At 36.7% G+C, this 17,141-nt stretch overlaps 2 protein-coding genes across 2 annotated transcripts; one reads left to right on the forward strand and one right to left on the reverse strand.

Annotated features, from left to right (window-relative positions):
• The first annotated feature begins 1,209 nt into the window (after nt 1-1,209).
• On the forward strand, nt 1,210-12,223 carry dsc2l (desmocollin 2 like). Its single transcript, XM_043220046.1, has 16 exons — nt 1,210-1,513; nt 3,196-3,298; nt 4,069-4,259; nt 4,350-4,463; nt 4,613-4,768; nt 4,868-5,009; nt 5,944-6,098; nt 6,207-6,341; nt 6,540-6,725; nt 7,223-7,470; nt 7,840-7,982; nt 9,137-9,358; nt 9,479-9,715; nt 11,129-11,244; nt 11,328-11,612; nt 11,724-12,223. Exons 1-16 carry the CDS (start codon nt 1,472-1,474, stop codon nt 11,934-11,936), a joined length of 2,688 nt encoding a protein of 895 aa, XP_043075981.1. The 5' UTR covers nt 1,210-1,471; the 3' UTR covers nt 11,937-12,223.
• A 2,621-nt stretch (nt 12,224-14,844) lies between these two features.
• si:dkey-5n18.1 (uncharacterized protein LOC570444 homolog) lies at nt 14,845-16,412 on the reverse strand. The gene is made up of 2 exons (XM_043218587.1): nt 15,917-16,412; nt 14,845-15,138 (listed from the first exon to the last, which is right to left on the reverse strand). The coding sequence occupies exons 1-2, from the start codon at nt 16,397-16,399 to the stop codon at nt 14,959-14,961; spliced, it is 663 nt and encodes a 220-aa protein (XP_043074522.1). The 5' UTR covers nt 16,400-16,412; the 3' UTR covers nt 14,845-14,958.
• Nucleotides 16,413-17,141: the final 729 nt, after the last annotated feature.

The following is a 17,141-nucleotide window of genomic DNA, read 5'->3' on the forward strand; positions in this document are numbered from 1 at the left end:
TTTGCGAATTCGTATGTCGTACCAACACCTAACCCTGCCCCAAAACCTACCTGTCACTGGGGTTTAAACGAATTCTACAAGTATGTATGAATTCGTATAAATCAGCCACCTTGTAAACAATACGTAAAATCTCACGAATGTGCATATGAATTATACACCAAATAAAAACAAAAAGACTTGGTATAGTTGATTTTGTGTGTTCTTGCTATGCGATGGGAAGGATTAGGGCTGCGGGGTAGATGCATATCATATGTTCGCGAAAACTGTGTATAATACGCAAGCCAACAATTATAATGCCCGGATTAATTTCAATGGAGCGTAGCATTGTTTTTCATATAAACAAGTACGTCTACTTAGCATGCTTCTTAAATATCGGCAAACATATTATGGAATTTGTAAATCAAAAACTTACATACGGCACCTTTTATATAATTAAATAAATACTAAGTTGTGTGATTTGGCTATCTTTTAGCGATGGGGCGAGTTATACTGTACGATAACAAGGTTGCACACATTTTGCATAATAATATTGCTTTTCATTACAGTTAGCTGACGTTCTTGAGGAAGGATTTATTATTTATCATAGTGTGCACTACAAAAAAATCAGTTTGGAGGCTGATGTTAAAAAACAGAAACCCCACGCAATTAAATGTGGTCATGATTTCAATTAGTGTAACAATTTGAATACTTCCCATATGTTGCTCTTATAAATGTTTCACATTCACAACTGCATTCTGTGAGGCTTCGGGTCAGAAGGTCAGGTGTTTTTCACTTTTAAGGCCTAATGCACCACAGTTACCAAGCGGTGCAATGCAGAGCACTCGTGCATGACCAGGTAATTCAACACGAATAAATCATCCCACGTGAACAAGGCGTGCACGCGTGAGTGGTTTCAAGCTGGGATATATAAATATATATAAAGAAAACTTTATTTTTGCTAAATGTAAATGTGATGACTGTCTATATAATCACCAGCACCTCCTGCACTCCACCCACAGAGATGAAGATTAATTGTGTCACGCATTAATCATGTCTGAAAAGTCAGATGGTCTAACAGGTAAAAGTCTGTTCTGTTAAAGAATAACCTCCCTCACTCTCTCTCTCTCACACACACACACACACACACACACACACACACACACACACACACACACACACACACACACAGTCAGAGGGAGTTTCAGGGGGCAGTTTGGGGTGGAGTCTAAGCCGTCCAGAGCTTCCCAAGCTAAGGAAGTCAGGGACTAAGCATAGTTTAACGCGTTTAGTGTACTCGCGACTAAACGTTCCGTCTCATTGATATAAAAAGTGAGAGGCTGAGGCTTTGGCCACACCCACGTTAAAGACTTCAATGGCTTGAGAGCCGCACCGCGCCCAGAGGACTTTATCCGAGCACGTCTGTCAGATCCACGCAGAGTCCAGAGAAATCCAGCACACACACACACACACACTCACTCACACACACAGCAGGATGTACGGACGCCCGCGGCTCGCTCTCTGCCTGCTCGCTTCGGTAAGTTCAAGTTGAAGTCACGGTTGTCAATTGTTTTTTTGGGGGTGTTTTGTCATTTCATTTCAGGACATATACATGTATCGTAGGCCTGCCTGAATATCCTTGCCGTATCCTTTCCTATTTACCTTGGTAACCATAGTTTCCGTCAGATTGCTAGTTGTTCTGAAATGTACAAAATGCGAGCAAGCCTGTATTGCGAAGATACTTTATTTATCGATATTATGTTACGTCTTTCCCTACCTTAAAAGTTCTAAACGCTCTTCGGATATGTAATGATAAAAAAGTGCGTTTTTAATTGTTAGAGGGTCATGGAGGTCAGTGAATTTTAGGCTAAGTGAGTATAGCAAAACTAGCCAGTATTTTGAGCACATTTTTTACTGAAAAACAAATAAACCTGAATTTAATGAATAAAACAGTACGTTCTTCTGCTTGTTAGCATATTCATGTTATTCTAAATGGCATTTTCCCAGATTTCTATTTGGAAATTATTTAGGTTGGATTTTGGTTAATTGTGTGTTGTGGATTTCAAAGGCATGAAACGCCATGAAAATGAACATTTCGGAATAATGAAGTTTTCACTAATTAGTTTGTTTACATGCATTTAAATAGTCTGATTCCCCCATTACACAGTTGTGTTGCTGTTTCCCTTGTATCATCCGGGGAGGAACTAAGCTGCTGACCAAGTAAATCAGTTATAAATAATGTAAATAGATTTGTTTAAGAAACCATAGTGCTGTTGCAGATGGCTTCATTCATTCATTCATTCATTCGCTGATCACTAACGTTCACTAAAGAGAAAGGTGCCTCTAATGTTCACTTGGTGGGTCAGTTATTTGTATATTTTTTAGTGATGCATTCGTTAAAACCTGAGTGCAAGCTTTAAACTTTGCGATCTCCTGATATTATCCAGGTTCGTACAATGTGATGCATGTTTTATTGACTTATGTTTATTGGTTCCATTGTTCCGTTTGTCGAGGACAAAATAAACCCTTAAGCGTTCAACTAAAGAAAAAAAAAAAATATTTTCACATACTTTTAAGTCTTTAACGCTACAGGTTCTACTGGACAGATAAGCCTTGTTTGTAGATAAGATAAACCTACAGCATTACACCATATAATGAGACAGAATACCGCATAACTGTATGTACTTGAAATCAGCTATGTGTTTTGGCTTATGGTTAATGTTTCCTTGATGGTGCTTTTGTTTAGCTATGTTCTTGTACGTTTATCACCTATACAGTTTCCCATGTCATTATTGAGTTATGCGATTTCATTGTTTCGGTTCATTGCTGTTTGTTTGTCGCACAAACAATAGCACTGCGGCGCGTTCTTTTTTCGTAGCTGTAGGCTTTTAGCACCTAATGTAACCATCAAGAGTCAGTGTGAGGAGGATTTCTGTGTAAAACAAGAAAATACGACGCTGATTGATCTTAGGACCCCCTGTACAGCGTCCCGCATTACAACAATACAGAGCATCCTGTTTTAAATGTTTTAAATATGCATCGTAGTTCGCGCAACTGACATGAGTCTGGTTATGACAAAATCGCAATCCTCACCTGATTCATTAGGATCTGAGGTCATTCAGGTGTTTCAAAATGCATTACTCAGCTTTGCTCAGTCACACAGGGTAATGCAATACCCGTTTGATTCTCCCTTTCACTCACTTTGAATTCCTCTCTAAGGTGCTGTTTCAGAGCGCCGCGTCTTGTGAGTTGAGGCCTGTGCTCGTTCAGGTTCCTACGAGGCTGCCCGCCGGTTATGTCATCTCTGAAAGCAAAGAAAAATGTAAGATGTGTGGTTTCACTAAGTCTTTTCATCCCGCGTCACTTGAAATGACCTTTTACGCAGATTATGCTTTTCCTTTATTTTATCTGTCTAATTAAGCTGCATATGTGCAAAAATGTGCTCTTCGAAAAATGTTACATTTTGTCATCTTTACCTCATGTCGTTCCAAACCGGTGTGCCTTTTTTTTTTTTTTTTTTTGCTTCAAAGAACCTTCAAATAGACACAAAAGCAGCATAAAAGCGTCATAGAAGTCAAATGAAAAAGAAAAGTCAATGGTGTCTGAATGGGAAGATTATCGGTGAACAATGAAGGAATTGCATTGGTTACAATAATTATATTACTTCAGTAGACTTTTTTTATGATTTTATAAATCTCTATTTTACTATCACTAATATGTTCTATGTAAGCTTCTGTTTTTATAGTATGTAGTTTTATAGTTATTAATTTTTATGTGCTTTCAGCATGTATTAGTTTTTGTTTGTTTCCATTTAGCTTTAATTTTTAAGTTTTAGCAATTGTATCTTATCTCAGCCATATTCCTAATTTTCTTTTTTTGTGTGTGTATTTTTATTGCTTCATTATTTTTATTAAGTTTTTGATACAAAATTTATAGTATAAAGTTTCATTTTGAAAATTGAAAATGCTTGAAGCTTGATATGACCGTGTCAAAAACAGCTGGTAGATTTAAAATGCTTTGATTTTGGAAAGATACACGGCTTACCTGTGAAATAATTACCTGCCGTTGTGTTTTTTTTTTTTTTTCCCACAGTGAGTCTTAAAGGCTGTGCTGCCAAACCCGTGGCCTTTACTTCCAGTGACCCTGACTTCGCTGTAAATACAGATGGAGCCATTATCGCAGTTCACGGTTTGGAGATTACAACAAAGCGGTTCTCTGTGCTGGTGCAGGATGAGAATGGAATGGATTGGAGGGTGGACATAATCCTGTCATGTAAAGATGAGGTAAAACTACAGGCTTGTAATTCTTAACTATAAACCGTATCATCTGGATCCGCAGCGTGGCAAATGTTTCTCTATATGTTCTGGCTTCAGGCATCTCAGAAGTCTAGCAGTGCGACTCGCAAGCGCACCAAAAGAAGATGGAGACCGCTGCCTTTTTCTTTAATTGAGAACGACAAGCCTCCGTTCCCAAAAGATTTGGAGATGGTGAGACCGAAGCTATATATCTACATTACTCATTCCATTACTCCCTTCCCGTTTCCTCCTCCATTCCGTGCTCTCAGTTTAACCTTTTGTTACACTTCCTGTTTTCAAATGCTCACTGACATTGTTACGATCATCTTTTTTTTTCTCAGATTGCATCTGATTCTTCAGTAAATTACACAGTGTATTATGAAATTAGTGGTCAGGGTGTTACTGCAGATCCTGTGGGCCTATTCATTCTGAACAAGAACACCGGCATGTTGAGTGTGACCAGAGCTGTAGACCGTGAGCAGTACCCACAATTCAACGTGAGTCTGAATATCTTAGGCTTTATACAGAAACGTGTGCATGGAGCTTACGGTCTTATAGCGCAGTACAACTAAATTTGTCTGCTTCTCTTCTTGTAGTTTATTGCACGTGTGTTTGACATGAATGGCAGAGAAAGAGATGAAAATCTGCCCATCACTGTGAACGTGGAGGATAAGAATGACAATGCCCCTGAATTCATAGGAAGCCGATTCTTCACTGTTGAAGAACGGTGCAGGGCAGGTATGAAAAGATAGGAGAAAAGTGATACAACCTGTGTTGTTAAAAGCGCTGTATAAATAAAAATGATTGATTGAGAAAAGATGCATTTTCAAATATCAAGTTCAGGCCACATATCCCGTCAAAATCAATATCAATAAGAAGTTGTATTTTAGATTTGATGGAAGATGTTTTTAGGACCATTAAAAACATTATTATTCCCATAATAATAATATAATCGCTCTCGCTCTCTCTCTCTCTCTCTCTCTCTCTCTCTATATATATATATATATATATATATATATATATATATATATATATATATATATATATATATATATATATATATAACAGTATGTAATATATATATATATATATATATATATATATATATATATATATATATATATATATATATATATATATATATATATATATATTACAGTATGTAATATATAATGTATTACAGTAATAAGAATCATTATTGAAAACATTGAATTGAAAATATTTATAATAGTCCTAAATTAATGTCACAATTATTGTTTTACTATTGTATATAAAATGATGGTATTTATTAATATTTAATGAATTTATGAATTACACGTTAATTACCTATTATATTATTAATGTATATTACTTAATAATATAGCATATATTAATTTTAACTTATTTATGCTTAATTTGCTATATTTAATTCTTCAGTTTTTAAGTTTTAGTCACTTTATTTGCTTTTTTTTTTTAATTTCAATTTTTAAAATGTTTCATTTAACTTTTATCTTTAATAAATCTAAAGATGTGACTCTTCATTATCTTTAAATTATATTTTGGAGTGCAATATGACATTCATGACTATTCTTGAAATGATTTTCCTGTACGTTTAATATGTTGAGGAATGCAGTAAATGATGCTAAACTGAATCTGAATGTACTGAAAGGGAAATTGTATTGTTGTTTTTCAGGTACCGTAGTAGGAAAAGTAAATGCCACAGATAAAGATCAGCCAAACACACTCCACACCAAGATCAAGTTTACATTGCTCAATGCTACTGACATGTTCCACATCGATTCTTCTTCTGGTGTAATAACTGCTAAAACCAATACCTTAGACAGAGAGGTATTTATCTGGTTTGGTGCTTTTTCTACAATGACTTTCTTTATCGTGTATTCAGATGATGCAGTCTGCCAATACTACAAATGTTTTTTTTGTTTTTTTTTCTCTTAGGCTCAGGACAAAGTCTATGTCGAAGTAGAGATCAGAGATATGGATGGTGCCTCTACTGGGCTCTTCAGCAGAGGAACAGTTGTGATTACCCTCACGGACGTTAATGATAACCCTCCTACATTTAAAGAGAAGCTGGTAGGGGCCTTTTATTGGCTATACAGCAATAAAACAAAACAAATAAACTACTAAACCATTCAGGAGATGAACAGAATTGTATAGCTCTCATCTTAGGACATTAACATCTACTGTATAACTAAATGTCTTATGTTGTAAATTGTGGTATCTGAAAATATACCTTATTATTTATTTCTATATATTTTTTTTTGGAAACAGTACAAGGCCAATGTTAAGGAGAACCAAGACAATGTGCTAGTTACTAGGATCCCAGTGGAAGATAAGGACCTGGTGAACACCCCTAACTGGAGGGCCGTGTTTGAAGTCACCAAAGGAAACGAGAGTGGGAACTTCAGGATGGAGACGGACCCCAAAACCAATGAGGGGCTTCTGTATGTGATAAAGGTGACTGGTTTTAAAGGCATTAAAATAATAGCCTGTACATGAAGTTATTTGCGGAAGCATCTGCAAATAACCTTTTTGGCAAGAAACAGACCGCTGATGTCCTTGATGAATCCGTTGAAATTTTGCTGAATTTGCTAGTACGTTCTTGTAGAGATAGCGATAGGGTCACAGTCATTATCTTGAGAGCTCTCTTCACTCTCTGACAGGGTTGTGTTGGTTTTATTTATAGCGGCATTGCAGGGTTAGCTCACTATTTTAGAGCTGTGTGTGAAAACGCTTGTCTGTTCGATATGCATGTGTGGTTTAACCACTCCCTGTTATATAAAGCACATCCATCAGGCAGGCAAACACAGGTTCTCCTCTTCAAGGAGAATTCAAGGCAGAGCTTTTGACAGCTCTTCACAGTATAGGTGCTTTTGGGTTAAATAAGCAAGTTTTATGTAGACGCACTTGAGTGAATTCTCAGTGTTCTCATTCCCCTTCTATTCTACTTTCAGGGATTGGATTTTGAAAAAACTCCATTGGTGAATCTGGAAATAACTGCCCGTAATGAGGTTCCACTGGTTGGGCCTGACAATAAATGGCTCTCTGTGCCGCTCGAGATCAGTGTGGGAAATGAAGACGAAGGACCAGAGTTCAACCCTGCCATTCTTTATCTCAAAGTCAAGGAGAATGTTGCCAATGGAACCGTCATTGGAACCTATAAAGCTCTGGACCCAGAAAATAAGAACAGTGATGGAATAAAGTAGGAATAAAGTTCTTTCATGATAAATCTAAATAATTCTCTTTAAAGCACCACCTCACACATTCAGGATGTCTTTGGTCTTTCGTTCTGTTATGCTCCGACTTGCTGTTTTTTAAGGCAAGCGAGAACACGTCTTATGTAAATGCTTCCAAAGAATTTAATAAGAACACCATTTAAATTATACTGGGATTTAAGAGTGATTAAAATAGTGGTTCCTGTAATCTCCCTAGATTTGTTTTTATATATATCTAGTGTCTATGCATATGACATTAGAGTGTATTATGGCAAAGTGTGATAATTGTACATGATAAATCTTTATACTGTATTTTGAAACCACTTTCTAAAATTATTTTTTTTTTTACATGTAAGGTACTATAAGTTGACTGACCCAGGCAACTGGATCACTGTGGTGGAGAACACTGGAGAACTGAAAACGGCTAATACTATAGACCGAGAATCACCTTTGGTCCACAAGGACATGTACAACATAACCATCAGAGCAGTGGATCAGAGTGAGTCTGGACTTCTTGACATAATAATTAGATTAAATTATACTTCACTAAACTTTATTAACCTGTGGACATACTGAAAAATTGGTGTGTTTCTGAGCACACACTTATTCTATTGTTCTATGGGTGTGTGTGTGTGTGTGTGTGTGTGTGTGTGAGTGTTTTCTCTGGCTATTAATGAAAGACCATGTGGTTGGGTGTGGTTGGGTAGAAAAACCTTCAGGCCTCTGCGAAGATTTCAGGATTTTGTAGTATGATGTAACACGTTTTTTTGATGTTGATCAACATGTCCTACCTGACACTACATGTTCTAAACACTAAATGTTGTTTATTGGCATTCCAGGAAGAACAGAGTACATTTGTCTCTCTTTAACTTTTATGCATAAATGCGTAAATGTTTAGATGTATTTAAAATTGTGAGATATACGTTCACAATTGTGAGTTAGAAAGTTGCAGTTATGAGATGAATAGTAACAATCTTGAGATATTGTGATGCAGTCACAATTATGATGGACTGTAAAGTTGCCATTATGAGAGTTTAAATTAGGAGGTAAAAAGATGAACAATGATGAGCAATGAGCAATGATGAGACATCACAATTGTGAGTTAGAAAGTTGCAGTTATGAGATAAGTACTAAAAAATGTGAGATAAAATTAAAATTTAATATATCCAACGCGATCCAAAATCAAAAGAGCAATGCTATGCAAGTGCTATAACAATACTCAGTTTAGTGTAGTACACATAGCAAAGGATTTTTAGGACTTCTAGGTGAAGTTTCAGTTGTAAATGATAGTCACAATTATAAGATATGAAGTTGCAGTTATGAAAAAGCTGCAATAATGAGATTAATAGACAATTATGAAAAGCATTAACTGTAAGAACGCCACAACTGTGGTAAAGTTGTCAAAAAGGGTTGCAGTATGTGAGATATAAAGCTGCAATTGAGATATTTAGTCATAATTATGAGATACATATTCACACTTATGAAATAAAAGGTCACAGCTGAGCTGTAAGAAAGTCTTAATTGTAAGAAAGATTTTGCCACGATTATATTAATTGTTGTCCCTTTTGTCAGCCATAAAATTTGTGCATTGTGCGTTGTATTCTGGTAGTTTCTAAAGTCACATAAAGCTCACTAAAATGTCTCTTTCCTCAGGTAAGAAGACTGGAAAGGGAATGGTTATAATCCAGATCGAAGACGTGAATGATAACATGCCCATTATTACGAGCAAAGACCTGATCATGTGCAGCAAGAGCGATACGCTGAGCTCTGTTCTGGTTGAAGCCGTGGACATGGACAAGCCACCTTACTCTACTCCCTTCATTTTCGAACTTGGAGCAAATCATGATGGGAACTGGAAACTAAAGGATACTACAGGTAAGGATAGAGGGAATTGATGTTTACATTTTTTGCTCAGTATATCAATAACAAAGGAAGGCTGATAAACTGAAAGTGTTGAGGTATGATCACAGACGTGTCTCTCTTCCTCTGATACAGATTCCTCTGTGGTGCTGGAACAAGCCGTGGCCATGCCCAACGGTCTCTACAGCGTTCCTCTCTTGGTGAAGGATCTGCAGGGATTCGGGGAAGAGCAGACTGTGACTGTGCGCGTGTGCACCTGTGAGAGAGAAGACAATGGGTTGGGAGTATGTGGGGCTCGGAGCGCCTCTTCCTCTTTGGGCAGTTTAGGAATCCTTGCCTTAGTTCTCTCTGGCCTGCTGCTGCTACTTTTAAGTGAGTGCTCTTTCTGGCTGTGACCACCATATATTACAAATATTTATTTACATATGCATGCTACAGGTGCATCCCAATGAATTAGAATGTCATCGAAAAGTAAATTTTATTTCAGTTACATATATATGGTATGACATGATACCATCAAAAAAGTTACAATTATTTTGAATGTTTTTAAAGAAGTATTATCCTCACCAAGGATACATTTTATATTGTTTTAGATTTTAATGTTTTTTTTAAATGTTACTTTTATGTTTTAATGGCCAAGCTGAATTTCTAGCATCATTACTCCTTCAGGCTCACATTTTTAAGCTTGAACATTTATTTGAAAAATTATTTTTGTCACAATGTTAATGACTTTTAATATCAATTTATTGCATTCTTGAATTAATATGGTCCTTGAAATATAAAAAAAAAAAAATGATCAAAAACCTAATACCAAAATGCGTCTCAGGACAACTTTTTTGATGCGCTTGACTACTGGAAATGCTTATTTTTAACACTTATTTTTTATTTTACAAATTATATACCAGCCTAATAATTAACATGATTTTTTTAAGCATTCAGTCTTTTTTTGCCAAAACCTCTCAAAGCTGGTTGGTTTAAATTATTTAAATATATATATATATATATATATATATATATATATATATATATATATATATATATATATATATATATATATATATATATATATATATATATATATATATATATATTTAAATAATTTATGTATGTAATATATAATGTATTACAGTAATAAGAATCATTATTGAAAACAATAGAAATTGTAAATGTAATGTAAATGTCATATTCCACAATGCAGTAAGAAAGTAATAAGAGTAAAGGTAAAATATTTATAATAGTCCTAAATTAATGTCACAATTATTGTTTTACTATTGTATATAAAATGATGGTATTTATTAATATTTAATGAATTTATGAATTACACGTTAATTACCTATTATATTATTAATGTATATTACTTAATAATATAGCATATATTAATTTTAACTTATTTATGCTTAATTTGCTATATTTAATTCTTCAGTTTTTAAGTTTTAGTCACTTTATTTGCTTTTTTAATTTCAATTTTTAAAATGTTTTATTTAACTTTTATCTTTAATAAATCTAAAGATGTGACTCTTCATTATCTTTAAATTATATTTTGGAGTGCAATATGACATTCATGACTATTCTTGAAATGATTTTCCTGTTCGTTTAATATGTTGAGGAATGCATATATATATATATATATATATATATATATATATATATATATATATATATATATATATATATATATATATATATATATATATATAATTGTATCAGATTTTTCATTTTGTACCCATAAATGATTCACAGATGAAACACCGATAAATTAGCCTTCTGTTTTTCTTGTCGTATCAGGTCTGTTGCTCATCTTCATATGCAGTACTAAGAGAGACAAGCTTTACATCAGTGATGACACAGGAACAGGCGGAATGCTGCTGAAGTCCAACACTGAAGCTCCTGGGGAAGAAGTGGTAAGAAAAACCTCCTCCTACAAAAAAACCCCCCAAAAACGGTTAAATTAACCAGAGAAACTGAGTTGTCCTTCTCTTTTTAGAAAGATGGAACGTTGATGATAATTCCCGGGGGAGAGGTGGTGGACGGGTCACTACAGAGCGGCCTCATGGAGAGTAAGAATGTGACTTCATCTTCGGGGCGCTACGGGCAGTCGTTTTTCCAGGGAGGAGGAGTGTACAACAGCACCACTCAAGAATTTGGGACAGAGAAGTACTACTCATCCGGGCGCTATGATAACAACATGTACGGCAACGCCGCGATACAGAAATTCTCCAATACAAGCGCTCTGGACACATGGAAAACCAACGGGCGCTACCTGGACAGAGTGAGCTGCATTTATACATAAACTCAGATTTCACATTCTCTCAGTTTTTCTTTCATGTTCCACTGAAGTTATCTTTATGTGACCTAACTTGCGACCCTTATTTTGTGACAGAAACTGACTTACTTCGGAGACGAGGAGGAGGGGCGGTACGCGGACGACCTGCTGAAGACTTACGGGCATGAGGGGATGGGGTCTCCTGCGGGCTCTGTGGGATGCTGCAGCATCGTGGGTGAACAGGAATCACTGGACTTTTTGAACACTCTCGGCCCCAAATTCAGACCACTGGCTGACGTCTGCTACACCACAAATCGAACCGGAAACTGAATCGAGACGTGACTGAGATGAGAGAGTACTGTATGCTGTTTTCCAGGGGATCTTCAAAGCACACTGCAAAAAACCCCCCAAAAAACATGTCCCTAATCGGTATTTTTGCCTCATTTTCCAGTAAAAATACGTCCTTAAAACTGGATGAATTTATTAAGAAGCAAAATTATGTAATTTGTAATTTTTATAAATATCACTGGTGTGCATCTTAAGACAAAACAAAGGCACTGAGATGTTTTAAGATCAGTCAGTGCAAGTTTCTTTCAGCTAAAACAGCTCAGATTTACGTTTAGTCTAGGACTAGGTTTTGAGGATATGTAGTTATTTTTTTTTTTTTACTGAAAAACAAGTCAAAAATGCTGAGCTATTTTTGCAGCACATGCCTTTCTGCTGGATTAATCAAGTGCCTGTGTTTTTCTTGTGTGAGTTGAGCTTGTAAGTGTGTGAATGACGAAAATAAGCTTTTCTGTAATTGTTTTGCTCTGCTTCGTAAGCCTCCTCCTCACAGAGCCGAGGAAGGACAGTTTCAATATAATATAAGAGACATTATTTTCTCCCCCGATCGATTGCGATTCTCAGCCATGTGAAGTATTAACTGAGTCTATATTTACAAGACCATGATGAAGTGTGCTCAGAAACATTTTTTGGGCAACGTGTGGAATTTAGAGCGCCCTTCAGCTCCGAAAGCACTGACACCCAACATCAACTCTAGACACTGAACTCATCCTCAGGCCATGATGTATTACTGAAGTTTGTGTTTTTTTCTTACAACATTGACAGTATAGTTGCTATAGGGATTTTTAATTTTACTGAAAAGAAACCAAATATTTTGTATGTAAGTCACTTTATGCTTTAAATGAAGATAGAGGTGAAAGGTGAAAGAGCAGGTAAATTTGGGAAAACAACTAGTTAAGTAATTTTTTTATTTCTTTGATATTAGTTTTTGTTTTTTTTGACAGCACATTTTTTTTTGTATTTGTGGTAAATATTACCAGCATATCAGACATTTAAAGGGCAGTTCTGATTTTAAACAAAGGGATGATGTTTGTATATATTTTAATAAAAATTGATTACACACCCTTTTTTTGTAATTGTCTTGTACTGTCTTTATGCTGCAGAGGCACATTTATATGTGTAAAATATACCTTTTCTCAGATTTAAAAGCAGGTTTTAGAACGATAACCCAGGGTTAAGTACAAAGTGAAAAAGCCCTGAAGTGTGAGCGTTCATCTACCTGCGGTTAAAAGCACGTTAAAAAGATGATAACGTGGGGTTAAGTGCAGTGCAGAGCCTTTTTAATGCTGAATCAAGGTGGCATAAATGCACAGAGACTATAATGGCTTTCAAAAATAAATGTGTGAAGTATGAAATTCTGAAGTGCCCCTATAGATTTTTGAAAATGATCTTTAATGCGGAGTGTAACACTTTAGATCTGAAAGTTCACTGTATATAAAGTTATTGTCTCTCAAAAGCAAAGGTTGACTCTCATTGAAACGAGTCCCAAGCCATTTCATGCTCCCGTCAACATGAAATATTAGTATATCTTTTAGCCATGGTCTGAATGAAAATGCGTATTCATATCTTTGCCACTAGGTGCCGCTTTTGGGGCGTTGCAAGCTCACAAATATTGCTTTAAATTAAATCGACCAATCACTTGAGGGGTTTGGAAAAATGAATAGTTTGGCAGTTGTTGAACAGATAAGGTAAAAATAAATTGCATGTTATTACTGTAGATTTTTAGCAAAATTTAAATTTGTGCCGAGGGCTGTTTTGCCCCCTAGGTGGGATAAAGCGCCCCCTTGGCACAAATCCAATTTTTTATGTGAGTGGGGTAAAATGCTCCCCAGTCTGACAAAGCAATTTGCTTTAAACATTTACTTAAATATGAAGTGCAAATATTTTTATTCGAACAAGTTATAATATATTTGGTGAAATCTGTTTTCTCTCCGGTACATCTCCGGTAAAACTTCTACATCACTCTTGTCGATGTAGTCCGTATAAACTACAGTTAAAATACAAATGTATCTTATCATCACCTTGTTGTTATTTTGGGCTGTTTTTAATCCGTTCTACAACACACAGTTTGTAGCATAGCGTCTACTGCTTTTTATGTGTTTTAATAAACTGGTGTTGCTAACAATGAACAATGGACTGGAACATGGTCCACTTGGGTGTGACGTCATTCCCAAGTCCGGCATCCGACATCTGAAGCAAATGACCTGTTTTGAGCAAGTCCCGGTTAACCCTCTCCAGTGCCCAAAAACACCCTCAGAGCCCAGGGGCCTCATAAAAAGCTGTGCAGAAACATCTTAAATTTGATTTTGCGATCATTTCTCGAATATGCACAGTGGGTCAATAATACTAAAAAGTGCCTTTGGCTTCCCCGTCATAATCACTCAATCACTGCAATTCTGAAAATTCAGAAATGTTTTGTTGGAGGGTCGTTTGATGATACTCTATGAATTTGTCCCACGACAGAGTGGACATATTTAGTGGTTTGCTCGAAAATTGTCTGCTTTTTTGGTTATTGTTGTCTCAAAGGCACTTTTTAGCCATACTGACCCACGCGCGGTTCATATAACGTACGACTAGAAAACAACTAATCTTCATTCAGCGGCTGGAGGAATGTAAAAGTATTAAGTGTATTACTTCCTGTCTGCTGTAGGTTAAGTGAAATCAAAAATCCGGGCTTGGATTTGGTCCCACTACTCTCTTACGGTGAATCTGTTAAAGAGCTGTGTCTGAGCTGCTGTTGCTGAGTGTATATGTCTGTTGTGTCATTCTCGGTGTCCCTGAAGTCCAAGTGTAATATCTGTGCCAGTGCCCCGTGAAGTATCTCGCCAAGGTCTCTGCCTTTGAAAACGGAGGAATTAATTCAACATTCAATGAAAAGTCTCAGTCAGGCAAATTGCCAGAGAATTCATACTTTATTCAAGGAAACGCGCAGTCTGAACTCAAAGAGGCCTCTTCAAACTACCAGAAAGAGGTTAAAGCTGAAAGACATCATGTTTGTCTGTTGGTCTCAGATCTCATACAGCAGGTAACCAGAGAAGATACTGAAGCGGCTCTGTGAGTCCCTCTTGCTTAGTTCGCTGCTGTTCAGCCGGACGTACAGCCGGTCCCCAGCTTTCAGCTGCAGCACTACGCTGTTGCTTGCGGTGTCTGTGTGAAGAACGTCCACTGCCACCGCACTCGCCACAGCCTGCAACACACAGCAGCAGATTTATCACACTCATTATGCTCAAAATTCCTCAATGTTTTATTGAAGCAACAAATCAGGAATTTATAAATGTATACATCTGAATGCTGATTAAACAAGCTTTCCGTTGATGTATGGTTTGTTAGAATATGGGAAAATATTTGTCTATTAGAGATGCAATTATTTGAAAATCTGGAATCTGAGAGTGCGATTAAATAAGAATAAAAAAATAGCCTTTAAATTATCCAAATGCATTCATAAAATAAAATTATCATTAATAAATGGTGTTGTTGTCTATTGCTACAAATACACGCGTGCTACTTATGACTGGTTTTGTGTAAATAATTTTTTTTTGTGTTCTCTCTCTCTCTCTCTCTCTCTTATTTCTGGTCAGAAATCATTGGATTAATTCCAGTTATACTCTTCCCGGCTTTAGTTTTTAATAGGAATAGAAATAGATTTGCATAAGTTTTTGTAAACAAATAAATGTTTAACTTTTATATGCATTACATATGTTAAACATTCTAAAAAGGCATTTTGGTCGAATTGATGTACAGTACAATACATAGAAAATAAACATTTTATCAAAAGGATGTAGAAAAAAAGCACAATATTGATTTCTTGTCACACTGAAGAAGACTGGAGTAATTGCTGTCGAAAATATAGAATTAAAAGTATTCTTAGTAATTCTAAGTAATTCTTCAATTACAAATTGGTATTTTGTACATGAAATATAGAGCAGCTTTAGACTTTTATCATGCTCATGTTGAGGGAAACTCACCGTTTGGTCATTAAGAAACAAGTCCACTCGTAGGTTCTGGCCGGTCTTGACAATGCTAAAGATGAAGTAGTACACTCCCGCTGTTTTACAGGTGAAGGTCCCGGTGGAGGAGTCATAACCTCCTCCCAGATTAGTAATCACGTCGTTAAACTTTATCACATCGTTCTTGGCGATGGCGTCCTGCAGCGCAGCGCTGAACGCCACACCTCCCGTACTCGACGAGCCTATACCCGAGGGTCCGGCTGGCCCCGCGGGCCCTGCTTTACCCGGAGGACCACGTGGCCCGGGAGGTCCTGCCGCAGATGAGGTGAGGGGGATGACAAAGCCATTGCCTTGGTCTTTAGAAAGACCTGAGGAGGGGTCACACACGATCCTGCAGGAGCCAGGCAGGGTCTCACAGACGCCTGCTCGGGTCACAGACAGAAGTGTGAGGAGGACCGCTGTCCAGTGCTCGGCCATGCTGAAGTACGGCTTCAGAGACATGAAGGGATTTAAATGTGAAACCCAAGGTAAGAATTCACACAGATTTTGGGCTCCGATTGGTCGAGTTAGCCGGTCACATGAGGAAGTTGAGAAACTGTCTGTCATCTGACATTTTTTCGCATCAGCAAAAACTAATGCTTCCCTATGAGTCTTACAAAACTGTTCTTGTGCAACAATGCTGTCAGAAGATTAGACCACTGAACGTATTTTACCAGTGATAGTGTGAATGGGTGCCATCAGAACGAGTGACCAACCAACTGATAAAAGCATTGCAAGCATCCGCAAGCAATCCATGAACAAACATGCAGTTTTAATTGATGGACTGGATTGTTGTGATGTTTTTTATCAGCTGTTTGTACTCATTCTAATGCTAAATTTCTCCAAAACTGATCTCGGATGGCCTGTGGGGGATGCATTTTCAGCACAGTGTGAGCTATTCCTTTTTCTAACTATTCCGGAGTGTTAGATGTTAAAGTTTACGCATTATAGCAGAAAAATATGGATGGCTTTGGGTTGGTATGTGTTTCACAAGTGGTGTAAATGTTCAGAATCCTTACGCACAGATTCACAATATATACCCTCACCACATCTTTCAAGAAATGTCACTGAAAATAAAACTTCCCCAAATGTCAGCTTGAATGTCAAGACCTACAGTAAACATATTCAAACACCTCCACACACACACACACACACACACACATCAACACAGTCATGACTATGTCTATTACTCCCTAGTAGGGTG

The sequence above is a fragment of the Puntigrus tetrazona genome, chromosome 20 (genome assembly GCF_018831695.1).
Source record: "Puntigrus tetrazona isolate hp1 chromosome 20, ASM1883169v1, whole genome shotgun sequence".
In the NCBI taxonomy this organism is placed as follows: Eukaryota; Metazoa; Chordata; class Actinopteri; order Cypriniformes; family Cyprinidae; genus Puntigrus; species Puntigrus tetrazona.

What these genes read in the sequence shown, in the direction of transcription:
- dsc2l (XM_043220046.1), top strand. Translation starts at nt 1,472, where the DNA reads ATGTACGGACGCCCGCGGCTCGCTCTCTGCCTGCTCGCTTCG. An exon ending in TCCCAAAAGATTTGGAGATG is followed by an intron (nt 4,464 to 4,612) that starts GTGAGACCGAAG and finishes TTTTTTTCTCAG; the next exon opens with ATTGCATCTGATTCTTCAGT. An exon ending in AAGAACAGTGATGGAATAAA is followed by an intron (nt 7,471 to 7,839) that starts GTAGGAATAAAG and finishes TTTACATGTAAG; the next exon opens with GTACTATAAGTTGACTGACC.
- si:dkey-5n18.1 (XM_043218587.1), bottom strand. Translation starts at nt 16,399, where the DNA reads ATGTCTCTGAAGCCGTACTTCAGCATGGCCGAGCACTGGACAGCGGTC. An exon ending in TGTTTCTTAATGACCAAACG is followed by an intron (nt 15,139 to 15,916) that starts GTGAGTTTCCCT and finishes TGTGTGTTGCAG; the next exon opens with GCTGTGGCGAGTGCGGTGGC.